The following is a 16,565-nucleotide window of genomic DNA, read 5'->3' as shown; positions in this document are numbered from 1 at the left end:
AGAGATGATCGCCGGGTTGGGAGGGCGAGGACCAGTCCGCCCCACCTGGACTGGCCAGGTCTTCCCCGAAGCTCCGGGCGGGGCGGCCCTGCAGGTCTCCCGGGTCCTGGGGGGCGGGGACCACGGGCCGCACGCCAGGCCCCGCCCCCTCGGAGGCCCCGCCCCGCCCCGGTCATTGGCCGAGGTGTCGGGGGCGTGGCCGGGCCGGGGGCGCCCGTGGTGGCCGCTCGCGAGCCTCGCCGCCTCCCTCCCGGGGCTGCGGGCCCGGCGGCCGGGCGGGTCGCTCGGCGCTTGGCTCTCGGCGCCGGCTCCCGCCATGGGCAATTCGCACCACAAGAGGAAGGCCCCCAGCGGCCCCCGGGCCCGCAGCTTCTGGCGGTTCGGGCGGGCGGCGAAGCGGCCGGCAGGTAGGGGCCGGGGTGGGGGCGGGGCCGCGGGGAGGAGGGTCTCCCTGCCGCAGCCGCCGCCGCCACCGCTGCTGCCCTCTCCCGGGGCCTGGGGGCGCGAGCGGGCGGGCACCCGGACACGTTCCCGGTCCCCACTCAGGTGAGGACAGGCGGACTCTGCGTCCCGTGCGGCGCACACTCGGACACAGGTCCGCACGCACCGAGGCCCACGGGCCACAGGACCCCCTCTGCCCCGCACGCTCAGGTCCCGACACACACGCGTGCCCTCAGCGCCCGCGGGGGCGCACAGCAGCCCTCCGCACACCGATCCCCGAGTGTACACACGCCCTCCGCAGGCTGGAGCCCCCGACAGGCTGAAAGTTTCCGGGAGGGAGGGGAGACAAAGGTGGGTGGGGGGAGCGGGAAACCTGCGGCTGGAGGCTGGGGCCGCCTCCATCCCGCACGGTCCCGAGCCGGGGGACTGGTTTGCTTGGCTCCCGCCCCGCCCCCAGCTGCGCTGCTGCTGCTGCTGCTGCTGCTGCTGCTGCTGCTGCCCGGGGTGGGGGTGGGGGTGGGGGGGCTTTCCCCGCCCATGTCCGCGTGGTCGCTGCTGCATCTCCCCCATTCAGTGCAGCCAGCGAGCTGGAACGCTGCCTTTCCTGGCGTGCTGCGGGATCCCTTGTGGGTCACATTCCAGCTTCCAAGGGTGGGGGCAGGGCTGGGGGGGACACCCCCAGGGCTGGGGCACGGTTCCCCGATTTCTCCCCATTGGTGCGGCAGTTCGGGGTATCCAAGGGTGGAGGAGGGGCACGAGGGGGCCTGGTTCCCTTACTGGTGAATCTAGAGATGGCGTGGGGGCTGGGTGTTCAATCCCGGATCGGGGTCTCCAGCAGAGGTGGGTGCCTGATCTGAGGGAGTGGAAATTCCGCAGAGGCAGGGTGGGGGAATCCACCCATATCTTAACCAGGGTGGCCCACATTCCTCGAGGTGCAGAGCTGAGCCTGATGATCTCATCCCTCTGCACAGGGGGTGGTAGAAGGAGCCTGGACTGTGAATTAGGGGGTCTGGTGACCTTGAGCACTTTGCTTTCACTCCTCTGGATTTCCCTGGTTCCCGGGAGAGGAGGGTTGTGCGTGAAGTTAGTGGGGGTTGAGCTTATCTGACTTTGTGGGGCCCTTGCTGCCCTGGCTGAGCATTTGTGGATAGAGACAGGTTTGCTGATGGGAGCGCAGGTTTGGCAAGCTGGAAGCTTGGGTTCTGTTCCCAGCACTAACTGGTTCCCTGAGCACCACCAGGGATAACCCCCAAGCACAGAGCCCAACGTAGCCCTTGAGCACCACCAGGTGTGACCCCCCCAAACCAAAAGTAGATAAACATGGAAGAAATTGAGTTCTTGAGGAGTTTGTCCAAGGTCATTTGCTGTGGTGGTTTGAGGAATAGAATGATAAAGTAGGGGACAGGAGAGCTAGTACAGGGAGGGGTTAAGATGTATGTCTGTCACGTGCCAGAGCTGGTCTGATCCCTGGCACCATATCCCCCTCCCCAGCAGTGCAGGGTGTAGCACTTGGAGGTCCCCAACACTGCTGGGTGGGTGGTGCTGGTGGTACCCTGGAGCCCTGGCATTCAGCTGTCTAGCTGGCTGAGGAAAAGCACAAAGATAAAACGGGGTCTGGGGGACCCGAGTGGTAGTATGGTGGGTACTCTTACCTTGATGTGGCTGACCTAGGTTCAATCCCCGGCATCCCATATGGTTCCCTTAACATCCCTCCTCCTAAGAGTCATGTCTCAGGACAGAGCCAGGAATAATTTCTGGGCACCACTGGGTGTGACCCAAACACCAAAAATCTAAAACAGGGCCTGGGAGATGATTTAAGGGACTGGACCTAGCATGTGCAGGCTCTGCTTATTCCCTCTGGCAGTGGACCTGGGTAGGCCACGGATTGCTGGGAGTGACCCTGGGCCCCTCTGAGCACTACTTGGGAAATGTTGTGTCTCCCCCACAAAAAAAAAACCAACAGGAAAGGGCTAATTACAAATTAAATTCTGGGGTCTGGAGAGACCTTTACATGTGGCTGACCCAGATTTGATTCCCCCAGCCCCGTATGGTCCCCCGAGCAATGATCCCTGATCGTAGAGCCAAGAGTAAGCCCTGGAGCACCACCAGGCATGGCGCACCCCTGCAAAATTTTTTTTAAAAGTTCAGGAAGGCTGTCTGCGAATTTATCAGCAGTCGGATTGATCGGCCACTCCAAGACCTTTCAGCGATCCTAAAGCCCAGGTTTGTTCGCCCTGTTAGGATCTGCTCTGAGTGGGGGAGGCTACAACTCTTGGTCACTCCAATCTGATAATCTGATGGTTTCCTGTGAACCAACTGTGGGTTCCAACTTGTGACCATTTCTAGTCGGGGAGAGATCTGAGGCCTGTGCTCATCGGTCTCTTGTCTCCTGGCCTGACTGAAGGGGCCCGGGTCTTCCAGCCACCCTTGAGCTCTTCCACCTCCCGCTGCTGCACAGACATCCACTGGGCCTTGAGGTGTCCATAGCTAAGTGATGTGGAGGCAACACAGGAGTAAATGTGAGGTCTGGGGACTTCTCTAGGCTGTATAGCGAAGGCTGTGGCATGGCGTCAGCCTTAGAAAACCAGGGTCGTGGCCTTCATTTGGTCTTCGGCCCAAAGGCAGGGTTGGAATTAGCTCTGAACTGTTGACTTAAGCAGGGCCTGGGACGCTGGTCAGCTCTGGGTAGAGCCGTCAGCTCAGGCATGGGGCCGAGATGGGCACGGGGGTCTGGGAGAGAAATGTGGGGGCTCCTTCTTCATGCTGGAGAGAGGTGGGCCGTTGCGAGTACTCACCCTTGCTTTCCTGTGTGGTGAATAGTCCAACGGCCTCCCTGGCCTCAGCCTCATGTGTCCCCGGCACCCATGTGGGCGCTTGGGGCCTGAGAGTGCACCCATGTGGTGAGTCTGAGAGGGCGAGGGGAATGGCAGCAAAGCGCAGAGAGGGCTGGAGTGCCCCGGCCGTGGGGAGCCAGTGGAGGGGTTTTGAGTCAGGGAGGTGCCCACAGACATGGCATGTGAGGAAGATGGCTCCTGGGGGGAGGGCAGGTGCAGGCAGGACGGGCCCCACTCTGGAGCAGTGGGAAGGCGGTTGCAGCAATCCAGGGGAGAGGTGATGAGGTGAGCACCGGGGATAGGGTGGCGGTTGTGGGAATGGAGAGGAGTGGCAGCTGCAGGACTCTGCGGAGGAGGTGGCAGAGGTGATAGGACCAGGGATTAATCAGATTTTGGAGTAAGGGCCAGAGAGGGCTGTGCTTCAGGTTGCTTGGCTGGGGGATGGGCGTGGAGATGTGAAACAGCGCACTGGGGCTGGGGAGAGAGGGAGCAGCAGGCTGAGCGCAAGCAGGAAGCCCGGGCTCCACCCTGGCACCACATGGGCACCGCATGGGCCCCTGAGCACTGCTGACTGCGGGGTGCAGAGCGGCAGGAGAGTGTGGGGAAAGAATTCAGCCCAGGATGGAAGCTGGAGCTCAGAGAAGTCAAGTCACTTACCTGAGACCAGCAAGGAGCTGCCTGGGTTTTTGTTTTTGTTACCTGCTTAGTTTTTTGGGCCACATTCGGCAGTGCTCAGGGCTGACTCCTGACTTTGCACTCAGGGGGCACTTCTGGAGGGGTTTAGGGGCCCATTTGTGGTGCTGGGGATCAAACCCACATTGGCTGCATGCACTGCAAGTGTCCTACCTGCTGTACTGTCACACTGGCCCCCAGCGAAGAGCTGGGTGAACCAGGATTCAGTCCCAAAACGATTGGAATCCAAAACCCACTCCCTTCACTACATTGGGGGCTCATGGGTTCCCTCTAACGACCGAGGGGCCTGTGGGTCTTCTGTGCAACAACAGCCTTGGGGGTTTGGACTCTGCAGGGAGCACAAGTGGGAAAAAGCACATGGGGCAGGGGTCCAGAACTAAGCACAGAAGCCCTCAAAGACTCAGAGAGAGCGGGTGGGAAGAGAGGGGAAACCGAAACTCAAGGAAACACTGACCCCTGGATCAAGTGGAGGGCCTGTGGGCAGATGGGCAGGGGCCTCTTCTTGCTGGAAAGATGTTGTATTGTGACCTGCAGGCACCCAGCCCTCCCCTCCCTAGGCTGTCTGCATACTTGCTCCTGGAAAGGTAGTGGGTTGTTGGAGGATGTGCACTAGGGCTCTCCCACCCCACCCCTTTTACTTACACATACCCACACTGCCTTCCTTTTCCTTTGCATTGTTTTGCTATGTTGACACAGAAGTCAGCCTCTTTCTGGTTGGGTTCATCCCCATTTTGCAGGTAAGAAGACTAAGTTGTTGGCAGAGGGACTGGAAAGATAGTCCAGTGGCCAGAGTGCTTGCCCTGCTCATGGTTGACCAAGTTTGATTCCTGACATCCAGGATGGTCCCCCAAGCACTGCCAAGACTCGTGCAAAGCCAGGAGTGACCCCCTAAGCATTGCCAAGTGTGACCCAGAAATTTTGTTCTTGGTAGAGCCAGTTTACCTGCATTTTTTTTTTTTTTTTGGTGGAAAGGGGGTTGGTGAAGGTTTAGGCTACACCCAGTGGTGCTTAGGGCTTTCTCCTGTTCTCAGGGATCACTCCTGATGGGTCTTGGGGGATCATATGTGATGCCAGGCATCAAATTTGAGTCAGTAGCATGCAGGGCAAACCCCTTAGCCCTGTTCTGTGTCTCTGGTCCAACCTGGCATTCTTTTTTTTTTTTTTTTTTTTTTTTGCTTTTTGGGTCACACCCAGCAATGCTCAGTGGTTACTCCTGGCTTTGCACTCAGGAATTACTCCTGGCGGTGCTTGGGGAACCATATGGGATGCCGGGGATCGAACCCGGGTTGGCCGCGTGCAAGGCGAATGCCCTACCCGCTGTGCTATCACTCCGGCCCCATCAACCTGGCATTCTTTTCATCCTTCTTCCCCTTCCCTCTGGATCTGGAGTGCCAGGGGATCTTGGTGGGTCCTATAACTTGGGGGGCTGCTCCTTTAACCCTTCCTCTGTACCACCTGCTCCCCCAGTTTTATCTGAAGTCTTTCCCCTTTTCTGAGGAGAGACTCATAATCAATGGTGTGTCCAGACTTGCTTGTGGGGAACTCTGAGCTTCCACATAAGAGTCTGGCCCAGTCCTCTGAGGCCTAGGATCTAAGACAAGTGGAATCCTGGAATCCCCTGGCTGTTCCAGGCCCTGACCCAGACGGGGGGAGCACTTTCCTCCAAGGGATGACTCAGATGCTTGAGGGTTCTTTAGACTTTCCCCCCTATCCCCCAGTGCTGGGGATCAAACCCAGGGCCATACATGCAGGCAAGGCAAATGCCTTACCTTTGAGCTCTGTCCCTGGCTGAGGGCTCTCTGGAGAGCCCTTCCGTCTCACGGCGGAGGACATCGAGGCCAGAAAGGGCAGGGCCTGGCTCTGATCACGCCGAGATCTCCAGGCACCTAAAGCTCCAGCCTCGGACTCGTGATGTCCCGGGTCATGGGACAACCGGGCTGGGCCCCCAGTTCCCTTTGCTCCCTACCAGGGGAAGTCAGAGTTGCTAGCCAGTGGGGTGGGGGTGTCACTGATGAGATGTGGGGAGCAGTTGTGAAGTGTCCCTTGTCAAACCTTATCTTAAAGGCTTAAAAGCGCTCTGGAAGTGGGTGGGAGAAGAGGCCAGGGGAGCCCGGAGAGACGCCGGGCCACCTCTGAGCCTGCCCTTCCTTCCTGGCTGTGTGACCTTGGGCATGTCACCACCCTCAGCCAGTGTCTGCACAGGGAGGGCTTTGGGGAGGCCTTTGTTTCTCACTTGGCACTTAGGTGACTGTCCTTGTGTTGGAAGTGGAAGTTGAAGGGCCTGTGAGGGCCTCTTACTGACTCTCAGGCCCTGGAGAGTCAGAGGCTTCCTCTTGTGACCACACTTTGTGTGAAACCTTAGTTGCCTGGCCGTCCTGAATGTTCCCAGGACCTCTACGGCGGCCTTAGCCCCATTTCACATATGAGGAGGAGCCACAGAGATAGCCCAGTGGATAGTGTGTTTGCCTTGGATGCAGCCGATCCGGGCTCAGTCCCCGGCACCACACAAGGATCCCCTGAGCACGGCCAGGAGTGATTCCTGGAGTGATTCCTGAGTGCAGGGCCTGGAGTAACCCCTGAGCATCACCAGGTGTGACCCAAACAAACCAAAACCCAAATGAACACCAAGCATTTAACAGACAAGGAACTGAGGCTTGTGTCAAAGGCCTGGTACACAAACGCCTGACTTCTAGCGTCTGTTCCTCGCCTGTGCCCTTGGTAGCCGCCTGTCTCAGAGGATAATCATGCCTTGAAGGGACAAAGGAAAAGGCCTGGGAAGGTTAAAATTGCACCCTGGTGGAAAGAGATGATTATATCATTGTTGGGAGCAGATACTGACCTGGAAACTCATTATGACATTTATTAATTATTGTAGCTCATCCCTCCCCGGCACTGCTGGGTCTCTCAGGCACCTGTGGGATGGGAGCAGCTCTGCCCTGGTGTGCCCTGCCCCTGGTATTTACCTTAGAACCGGCCCGTTGGCTCAGCCCTGCTGGGTGGGGCCTCACATTGAGGGGAGGAAGGGAGAGTCTCCAGGGACCCCTGTAAAGGTGGGGCACAGAGCTCCCCCCACCTCCGGGCAGACACTGAGGCTGTGGCCCCTTGACCCCTCCCCTCAGAGTTAGAACTCCTCAGCTGTTGGCCTGAGATGGGTTAGCAATCTGGGCATGGCCACTTCCTGGTTGGGTGACCTTGAGCAAACCACTTTCCCTTGGGCCTCTGCTCGGTTGTGCGAAGGGAGTGACACCTACATTTCAGGTTTCTGTAGTGAGACAATAGAAGAGAAAGTGTTCAGAGAACTTTCACCTGGAAGGTTTGGTCCTTTTCCCTTAGTCTCGCCTCTGAGTCTGAGACCCAGGTTTGATTCCTGGTACTGCATATGGTCCTCCGAGCACCACCAGGAGTGAGCCCTGAGCTTAGAGTCAGGAGTAAGCCTGAGCACTGCGGGGTGTGGCCCAACACCGCCGCCCCCCCCCCCCCCCCCGCCAGCCTCCAGCTCCCACCCTGCAACACAACAAATCTTCATACCCTTTAAGTCTGTGCCTGAGTTTGCCCACTGTGCTGTGAGGGGATGTCCCAAGGTCCGGGACATCCTGGCTGCTGGGCACCACCAGAGTTGGGTGGGAGAAAGGTGTGGGGCAGGGGCAGGCTGAGAGGGTTCCAGCAGGGCCACCTGGGCAGCTGTGTCCTCCCCCTACATTCCTCTCCTCTGAGTCAGACCTGCCTGGTTCGTGGGCGCCGCACCCCCGCCCCTTGCTCTGGAATCGGGCAGGTTGAGGCCTCACCCAAGGAGTTCGTTGCCAAGACTGTGTGGACGCATGCGCACTCTCTGCTTCACGGACTGTGGCCTTGAACCCCCGCCCCCCTTCTCACCCGCAGGATCAGGAAAGCCCCGGCAGGTGGGGACAGCACTGCCTTGGTGCACCTGGCAGGGCGCCGTGAGTCTGCAGGGGGGCTCACGCAGCGGGTGCCCGGCCTTGGTGCCAGCCTGTCCTTTGTGAGTGTGGTTTCTGAGCGCCCACCTGGGGGATGGCCCCAGGAGCACATTTTGGAGGTGCAAGCCTGTCCCTGTGCTGGTGGGCTGTACGGAGCTCATGACCTTCAGGTGCACTTCCTAATGTGGCAGGTGTGTTGGGGGGGTGTGGCCGGGCCGGTGACCTCCCTCTGGCAGGAGGAGAAGAAAGGCTTCCTGCTGAGCCCAGCCCCAGGCTGCACCTGGACTCCGGAGACTCCCTCAGCGTGGCCCTGGGCAAGGTCCTTCCACGCAGGGCCTCAGCTTCCTTGGGAGGCACATGCCTGCCCGCTCTCCCCACCATGGGCTCCTGTGTCTGGGGACACTCAAGGCCGGGAGACCTCAGGCCCAGGCCAAGCCGGGGCGGGATGGGGGAGGGGTGTTACCCGGCAACCAGATGTTATCAAGTGTGAGAGCCTTGAGTCTGCCGGGAATTCACAGATGTGGCCCTGACTGCAACCCCCCCTCCCATGTTAGCAGCTAGTGAGCTCAGGCCTTAGTTTCCCTGGCAAAGGAGAAGCTGGATACCGTGGGGGAGTTGGTTGGTCCTACACGGTTAAAGGCTACAGCTTCTGTTGTTGTTTTTGGTTTGGGGGCCTTAGCAGCGGTGCTTAAGGACTGCTCCCCAGCATGGTGCCGAGGGGTCCCCGGGGGACCATGCAGAGCTGGGGATGGAATCCGGGGCCTGCAAAGCTTACTCTCCAGCCCACTGCATGCGCTCCAACCCTTTGAGCCATCTCTCTGGCCCCCAGAGGCTCCAGTTTCCAGCCAGAGCCCAGGAAATCCCCTGTCTGAGCTTTGCAGGTCCGTGTCACGTCTAGGGGAGATTCTTGAGACACTGCTGTGAGATCCATGAGAGCAGGAACTTCTTTGTACCGCCCTGGCTGGGCCTGGCCCGATGAATCCCCTGCAAGCGCTTGTCTCCTGCTCCGGGTGGGGCTAATGAGAGCCATGGGTGGGTCGAACCCAAGAGAGGCCTGTGTGGGGATGAGGGGACACTTGAGGTTCAGAGGGGTGGGCAGGATCATAGCTCGCACAGTGTGGACAGAGCGTGTTGTTGGATTCAAGTGTCCCTGGTGGGACTGATGCTGTGCCACTTCCCAGCTTTTGAATGCTGCCTCCCACCTCTGTGGCACGGGGGAGGGGCATGGGGGGGTGGGAGGACCTACTGTTTGCATTTGTTTATTCCTTGGGCTTCCCAGGCAGTGCTCAGAGACCACTCCCGGTGACACTCTGCCAGCCAGGCCAGATGGTTTAGTGCTCCGGCTCTGCCATGTGGTACTGCTGTAGGCCCAGTGGTGCCAGAGATTCCCTCTGCCAGAGATGGGGGCCTGCAGGGCCACCCCTGACCAGGCTCAGGGGACTAGGTGGTGCCAGGATTTGAACTTGGGTTGTGGATCACGTGCGGCATGTGCCACTGGCTGCTGCCTGGCTGGTCTGCTGCTTTGGTTTCTGTGAGTTCTGGACAGACTCTGTCTGGCTCCATTGAAGGTGGTTCTTAGTTCTAAGCAAGGAGGGGCAGTACATGCAGAAGGAGCTGCAGCCATCCAGAATTCATACAGCCCTCGACTGCAGGGAGCGATGGTCACAGACCCGCTCTCCCTCGCCCTCAGCGGCTGTTTGGGGATCGCCTTTGACATTGTCATTGTCCAGGAGCAGAGCTCCTGGGCTGTTTGAATAAAAACCCTGCCCAGGGGCCCGGGGGCCCCTGCAGACCTCGCTCCTGCCTTCCTCTCCTCTGCCCTGCACTTCCTGCTCATTCCCTTCCGGCCACACCGGCTCTCTTCGTTCTGGGAGAGTTGCTTTACTTCCATCTAGAAGATTTCTGCACCCTGTCCTTGCCCCGGCTGGCCCTTCATTCTTTAGTTTTCAGTGTGTGACCTTTTCTTCAGTGTCTTCTTTGGGGGTTGGGGGAGGTGAACCCAGTAGTGCTCAGTGCCTACTCCCAGCTCAGTGCTCCAGGGGTCAAACCTAGCCTCCTGCACACAGTTTATGTGCTCCAGCCTGCTGAGCTGCCTCTCGAACCCCAGTGCCCTTTTCTTTGACATCCCCTAGAAAGACCCCCTTCCTGTCACAGCCGCTCAGTGTTCACCTCTAAACCCATACTGTCAGTTTGCCTCTTTCATGTTTCTATCAAATATTGATTTAGGTGCTTGGAATGTTCTGGTGAACAGGACAGCTCCATTCCCTCGCCGCAGCCCTGGCATTGGCTTAGCAAATACTTGCTGATGGGCTGAGTGGGTTTCACAGCCTTCTCGGGAGGAACTGGGGGCCTTGTTTGCATATGAGGGCATGACTTGTGCCTCTGGGAGCTGGGTTTGATCCCTCCAGCCACCTCTCCCACCCCACCCCGACTCTTTCACTACCATCACTTCCAGCCTGACTCCAGGCCAGTTCTGTGTGTTCTCCCTGCCCGAGTCAGAGTGGCAGAGCATGCCCCATGGGGAGAAGGCTGGAGGAGAGGTCTGCTGTGTGGCCTCCTGGAGTTCCTGAGTGTCTCTGGGCTGCTGACCCTCACCAGAGGAAAGCAAGGCCTTTGGGAAGGAGGGGTTGAAGATAGCTGTTACTACCTTTCCCCGGACTCCCAGAGTCTCCCCAGCCCTTTCTTTGGGCCAGCCCCCACCCCTCCAGGGACCTCTGCCAATGGCCTCTGTCCCTGCAGTGTCCTGGGCTTCCCCAGGGAATCACCCTCACCAGGATGGGGGCCGGGCACCAGGCCAAGTGTGGTGGCTCCCCACCTGCCATCTGGCACCAGAGCCCTCCACCTCCCCGGGCTCTTGACTGTTTCCTCTAGGACCTGGGGCGCAGGCCAGTGGCCTGCCCAGGGAATCGAGTCACATCAGCCCTGGGCACTCACGCAGCAGGCCTCAGTGTCCCCTCTGCATGCCCTGGGGAGGGGGCGGGTCACAGGGCGATGGGCGGAGGCCTGGCCATGCTGCTGGGAGGCTGCTGAGCCACCTCCCGGCACTCCCTGGGCTCTTTAAGAAGGGTATGGTGGGGGTGGGGGTGGGAGAGAGGAGCATCTTGGCACCTCTGTTTGCCCTGGGGGTGGTGGAAGTGGCCCCCCTTCCTCTCTCTCCCCCCTCGCTGCAGCCCACCTTTGTCCAGCTGTTCTGTCGCCTTTGAGTCTGTGCCATTTGCCCGTGTGGACCCGGGTGCTGACCTTGAAGCCGGCTGCTTCCCAAGACCCTCAGTGCACGGGCTCGGTTGGCCTTGCGGGGAGGAATGTGGGAGCAGAGCAGTGTGGGGGAAGCAGTGAGCCCTGGAATTTGGGGGGCCTGGTTCCAGTCCCTCGGCGAGACCTGGGTTTGGTGGAGTTTGGAAGGGGGCAGACTTCCTTCTTTCTCCTGGGATGGCGCTTCCTCCAGCTGACGCAGGGATAGCCTGGGGGCCAGACTGGGGGACATCGGGGAGGCCAGAGGGTCCTCTGTTGGAGTGTGCCCCAGGGGCCCCTCTGGGAACCCGAGTTCCATCCTGCCCCATCAGCCCGTGGACCTTAGCCCAGGCCTCCCTGCACGGAGACTGGGTCCCTGACATGGAAAGCAGGGGGTTGGGGTCTAGGATCTCTGGCCTTGGGCAGCTCCCCAGGGACCCCTGTGGAGCTCCCGTGTAGCTGGATGGGCTGAGGCGGGAGGAAAGGGGGTGTCTGAGGGGGACCCCATGCTGGGCCTGGGGAGTGGCCTTACAGGGCTTGTTTTGTTTCTGCGCACTAGGCTGCCAGCCCACGTGACCCTCCAGAGCTTTCGCTTATGTTGTTGGTTCCATGTACAGGGGGGTTGGGGCTGCAGAGCGCTGACGCAGCCCCCCATTCCTGGGATTAGGTGACGGCTCTCCCAGGGGCAGGGCCTGTAACTGGATCCTTTGTAATGGATCTCTGGCTCCTGGGCACCTGGGGCAGGGGCCTGCCGGAGAGGGGCATACCTGGGCCTGCTCCCACCCCGGGTCCCTCTTCTCCCCTCGGCCCATCTTTCCACCAGGGGACAGCCACATGGGTGAGTAGCCGACCCACGTGGCCTTGAACTGTTTTGTTTTTCCTCCCGACCACCCCTCTCCCCTGCCCCCTGACTTCCTGGGTATCTGGGTATGACCCTGTCCTCCCCTCCGTGACCTGTGGTATTTTCCTCAAGTGCGGACCAAGGGGGCTGTAAATGAAAAGCTAATCCTGGTGCTGGTCGAAGACCAGAGAAATGGGCTGCTGGTAGTGGGGGGAGCCTGGGGTGTTGTGAGTGGGGGAGTGGGGCGCGGAGGGACATGTAGTTAGCCAGTTGTGTGTAAGTTCGGGTGCTGTGTTTGTGCAGATGGGACCAGGGGCTGCTGTATGTGTGTGCTGGTTAGACGGTTTCCCCTCGGGCGCTGCCTGTGCAAACTGCAGTCTGCCCTTGTGCAGAGCCTGAAGCTCGCGGGTGTCATGTGCGCGTCACGGGCCCATGTGATCCAGGCCTTTGGCGTGTGTCAGCAGATAAGCCAGCACGTGGGTCTGGTTTGTATCTGTCGTGGGGCCCCACTGCAGTGGGTGTGTGCCCCAGAAGTGTCGGGCGTGGGCATTGTGCAGCTGGAGGTGGGGTGGCTTTGTGGTGCCCGGGCATCCCTAGAGCCGCCTTCTTACTTCTTTTTCGTTTTTGCTTTTTGGGTCACACCCGGCGATGCACAGGGGTCACTCCTGGCTCTGCACTCAGGAATTACTCCTGGCGGTGCTCAGGGGACCATATGGGATGCTGGGATTTGAACCCGGGTCGGACACGTGCAAGGCAAATGCCCTACCCGCTGTGCTATCGCTCCAGCCCCTTCTTACTTCTCTTCCTCCTCTCTCCCGCCAGGCTCTGCCAAGACTGAGAACGACAAACGTCTAGGTGGGGGACCAGGCCAGGGGCCAGGGGCCGTGGGCGACGACCTCCAGGACAATGTCTTCTTCCCCCGCGGGCGGCCGCCACATCTGGAGGAACTGCACACACAGGCCCAGGAGGGGCTCCGCTCCCTGCAGTACCAAGGTAGCCCCCCACTCCTGCTCCGCACCCCTCTCGCGCATTGTGGCGGGGCCCCTCCAACCCTGCTTCCTGGTGTCTTCTAGAAAAACAGAAACTCAACAAGGGTGGCTGGGACCACGGAGATACTCAGAGCATCCAGGTGAGCCTTGCCCCAGCTGGGTTCGTTCTTTTCCCTTCTCTTCCCTGCCTGCCCTTCGTCAGCCTCACCTCTGCATCTTCTGGGCCTCCGGTTCCCTTTAGGGGAGACACCCGGGCACCCGGGAGGGCTAGCGTAGGGCTACCCTGCTCCACGCAGGCGCCAGGAGAACCTGGAGTCAGCTCCAGGGCTGCTCCCTTCCCGCCTCTGGGCCGGCTCTGATCCCGTCTCCCCTGACAGTCTTCCCAGACCGGGCCCGATGAAGACAGCATCTCCTTCTGCAGCCAGTCCACGTCCTACACGACCGAGAGCTCCACGGCCGAGGACGCACTGTCCATCCGCTCCGAGATGATCCAGCGCAAAGGTGTCTGCTCTGCAGCCGGGCTTCGTGGGGGGGCACAGCAGCTGCAGGGTCCCTTTTCCTCCTGAAGGCTCTGGGATTCGGGGCTCGTGGGAACACGGTGCCCTGTGTCCTCGGGAGATTCCTGGCACGGCCCATCTGCAGGGCAGGACGGTTGGGGGCGGGGGGGAGGGGGGGGCCGCCTGGGCTGAGTGACCTGGCGCTGGCGGCCCTTCCCCTCAGCTCTAGGAACGGGGTTGTGTCCTTCACTGGGCTGAAGAGAATAATGTGCATAATAAGTGTCCACGAGTGGAAATGATTGTGGGCCTAGTAGAGCCTTCCCCGGGCCTCCTGGCCTCGGAGATGGTGTCCGGAGCGCTCAGGGAGGGAGAGGTTCCCCGGTGGTGGTCAGCGGCAGGTGGTGCGGGTGCCGTGTCTGACGCTGCCTCTCCCCTGCTGCGGCCCGCAGGGTCCACCTTCCGGCCCCATGACTCCTTCCCCAAGTCCGGCCGCGCGGGGCGCAGGCGGCAGAAGCGGCGCAGCACGGTGCTGGGTCTGATGCAGCACGAGCAGAAGGAGCTGGGTGAGCCGGGGCTTCCCCGGGGAGGGGGCTGGGGCGTAGGGAGCCCCGGTCAGCCTGTCCGCTGACCCCCACGTCCTCCCTGCCCCTTCCAGGCCTGCGGCGTGAGCGCGAGACCCCTGCCTCCCCCCGGCCTCCGGGCCCTCGGGATGCTGTTCGGATCCCCACGGTGGACGGCCGCCTGGCAGACGCAGCGACAGGGCCGGCCGCAGGCGTGCGGGTGTCCCTGCAGGCCCTGGAGGCCCAGTCCGACACCGAGGCGCTGGTGCAGCGCCACATCGACCACGTCTACCGGGACGACACCCTCGTGGGCTGCTCCTCGGGAGCGCGGCCTCCTCCACTGCTGCGGCCCATGTCCCTGGCGGTGCCTGGAATGACGGGAGGGGCCGGCCCCGCCGAGCCCCTGAGCCCGGCCATGTCCATCTCCCCTCAGGCCACCTACCTGTCCAAGCTCATCCCACACGCCGTGCTGCCGCCCACCGTGGACGTCGTGGCCCTGGACCGCCGCAGCGTCCGCACGCTGAGCCGCCACAGCCTGCTCACGGCCAGCCCGGCCTCTGTCCACTCTCTGGGCCGCTTCTCCTCGGCGTCCAGCCCGTGGCCCCGCAGCCGCCACCCCTCCTCCTCCAGCGACACCTGGAGCCACTCTCAGTCCTCCGAGACCATCGTGTCCGACGGCTCCACACTCTCCTCCCAGGGCGGCTCCGAGGGCCGGCCCGAGGGCTCCGTGGCCAGCACCAGCACGGCGGCCCCCGGCCAGAGCGGCAGTGGCCGTGGCTCCCCCAGCGGGGGCAGCACCGCCGGCGCCTCGGACGTGGGCAGCATCCGCAGCACCGGGCAGCTGTCCGGGCGCAGCGTGTCCCTGCGCAAGCTCAAGCGCGCCCCGCCCCCGCCGCGCCGGACCTACTCGCTCCACCAGCGGGGCTCGGCGGCCCCCGACGGGCCCCTGGGTCTGCCGCCCAAGCCTGAGCGGAAGCTGCCCCCGCAGCTGCCCCGGCCCCCACCCACTGGGGAGGCGAACGGGATGGGGCCAGCGCCCTGTCCCTCCAGCGCTGCCGGCAGCTGGGGGCCTGGCTCGTCTCCAAGTGCTTCCCGGCGCCCCCCACGCTCCCCAGAACGGACACTGTCACCCTCCAGTGGCTACTCGAGCCAAAGTGGCACCCCGACGCTCCCCCCGAAGGGCCTAGCGGGAGCTCCCCCTTCGCCAGGCAGGGCACAGCCCCCTAAACCCGAGCGGGTCACTTCCCTTCGCTCACCTGGGGCCTCCGTCTCCTCCTCCCTCACGTCCCTGTGTTCCTCCTCCTCGGACCCGGCCCCCACTGACCGTTCTGGCCTGCAGATGTCAGTGGCCCTGGGGGACAGGTTTGTCATTCCCCCTCATCCTAAGGTGGCTGCCCCCTTCTCCCCACCTCCCTCCAAGTCCAAGAGCCCCAAGCAAGCAGACCCTGCCCCAGCTGTCCCCTTGGTGCCCACTGGGTCCGTGTCTGCCACTGACCCCAGTCCTGAGGCTGTCCCCACTGCCCAGCCCTCCCCGGCCCCTCCAGAGCCCCCGGCTGCTGCCAAAGAGCAGTCCCCACCCCCGTCCCCGCCCCCCTCCTACCATCCCCCCCCTCCTCCTGCTAAGAAGCCAGAGGTGGTCGTGGCAGCCCCTGAGATGACTGAGGAGCCCCCCCAGGACCCCAACTGGCCCCCGCCCCCACCCCCTGCCCCAGAGGAGCAGGATCTGTCCATGGCTGACTTCCCCCCGCCCGAGGAGGCCTTCTTTGTGGCCAGCTCTCCGGCGGCTCCTGTCTCTCCCCCAAGCCAGCCCCCCAGCCCCCCAGGCCCTCCACCCGCACCCCCACCTGTCAGTTCTCCCATAGGGCCTGGGCCAGCGAGTGGCAGCAAAGGCAACGGGGTGCCCAGGGAGGACGCCGGAGCACCTTTGGTCACGCCCTCGCTCCTGCAGATGGTGCGTCTGCGCTCTGTGGGGGCTCCCACGGGGGCTCCCACCCCAGCACCAGGGCCCTCGGCCCCCCAGAAGCCACTACGAAGGGCCCTGTCTGGCCGGGCCAGCCCAGTGACAACCCCCTCCTCGGGGCTCCACGCGGCTGTCCGACTCAAGGCCTCCAGCCTGGCTGCCAGTGAGCGACCTGGAAGCGCCCAGTCCAACGGACCCCCCGAGGCAGAGCCCCAGCGGCCCCAGTCCCCGGCCTCTACGGCCAGCTTCATCTTCTCGAAGGGCACGAAGAAGCTACAGCTGGAGCGGCCCGTGTCCCCCGAGGCCCAGGCTGACCTCCAGCGGAATCTGGTGGCTGAGCTGCGCAGTATCTCAGAGCCTCGGCCTCCCCAGGTCACAAAGAAGTCACCGAAAGCTGCACCCCCCGTGGCCCGCAAACCCTCGGTGGGAGTCCCCACACCCACCAACGGGCTCCCTCCCACCGAAGACAGGACTAAGGAAGAGAACGGAGGCGTCCCGCTGCTGGGGGGCCCAGAGGAGCAGAAGCTGGGCCCTCTTGGTTCAGGTACAGAGCCCGGGGGGTGAGGGAACCGGCCCTGAGTGCC

At 62.1% G+C, this 16,565-nt stretch overlaps 1 protein-coding gene across 3 annotated transcripts in view; it reads left to right on the top strand.

Moving 5' to 3' along the window:
- Positions 1-16,565, top strand: part of KIAA1522 (KIAA1522 ortholog) — a 28,856-nt gene that overhangs the window by 9,889 nt on the left and 2,402 nt on the right. The window contains exons 1-6 of one of the 3 annotated variants that reach the window (XM_055138780.1): positions 214-407; positions 12,798-12,968; positions 13,049-13,104; positions 13,342-13,465; positions 13,911-14,024; positions 14,117-16,525. In XM_055138780.1, coding sequence (XP_054994755.1) covers positions 317-407; positions 12,798-12,968; positions 13,049-13,104; positions 13,342-13,465; positions 13,911-14,024; positions 14,117-16,525 — 2,965 coding nt within the window. In that variant the 5' untranslated portion in view covers positions 214-316. Of the gene's footprint in view, positions 1-213; positions 408-11,917; positions 11,973-12,797; positions 12,969-13,048; positions 13,105-13,341; positions 13,466-13,910; positions 14,025-14,116; positions 16,526-16,565 lie in introns of those variants that run through there. The other 2 variants (XM_055138781.1, XM_055138779.1) reach the window with 2 other exon arrangements.

The sequence above is a fragment of the Sorex araneus genome, chromosome 5 (genome assembly GCF_027595985.1).
Source record: "Sorex araneus isolate mSorAra2 chromosome 5, mSorAra2.pri, whole genome shotgun sequence".
In the NCBI taxonomy this organism is placed as follows: Eukaryota; Metazoa; Chordata; class Mammalia; order Eulipotyphla; family Soricidae; genus Sorex; species Sorex araneus.
The sequence above is the reverse complement of the archived record's forward strand: the minus strand, read 5'-3'. Positions and strand labels throughout refer to the sequence as shown.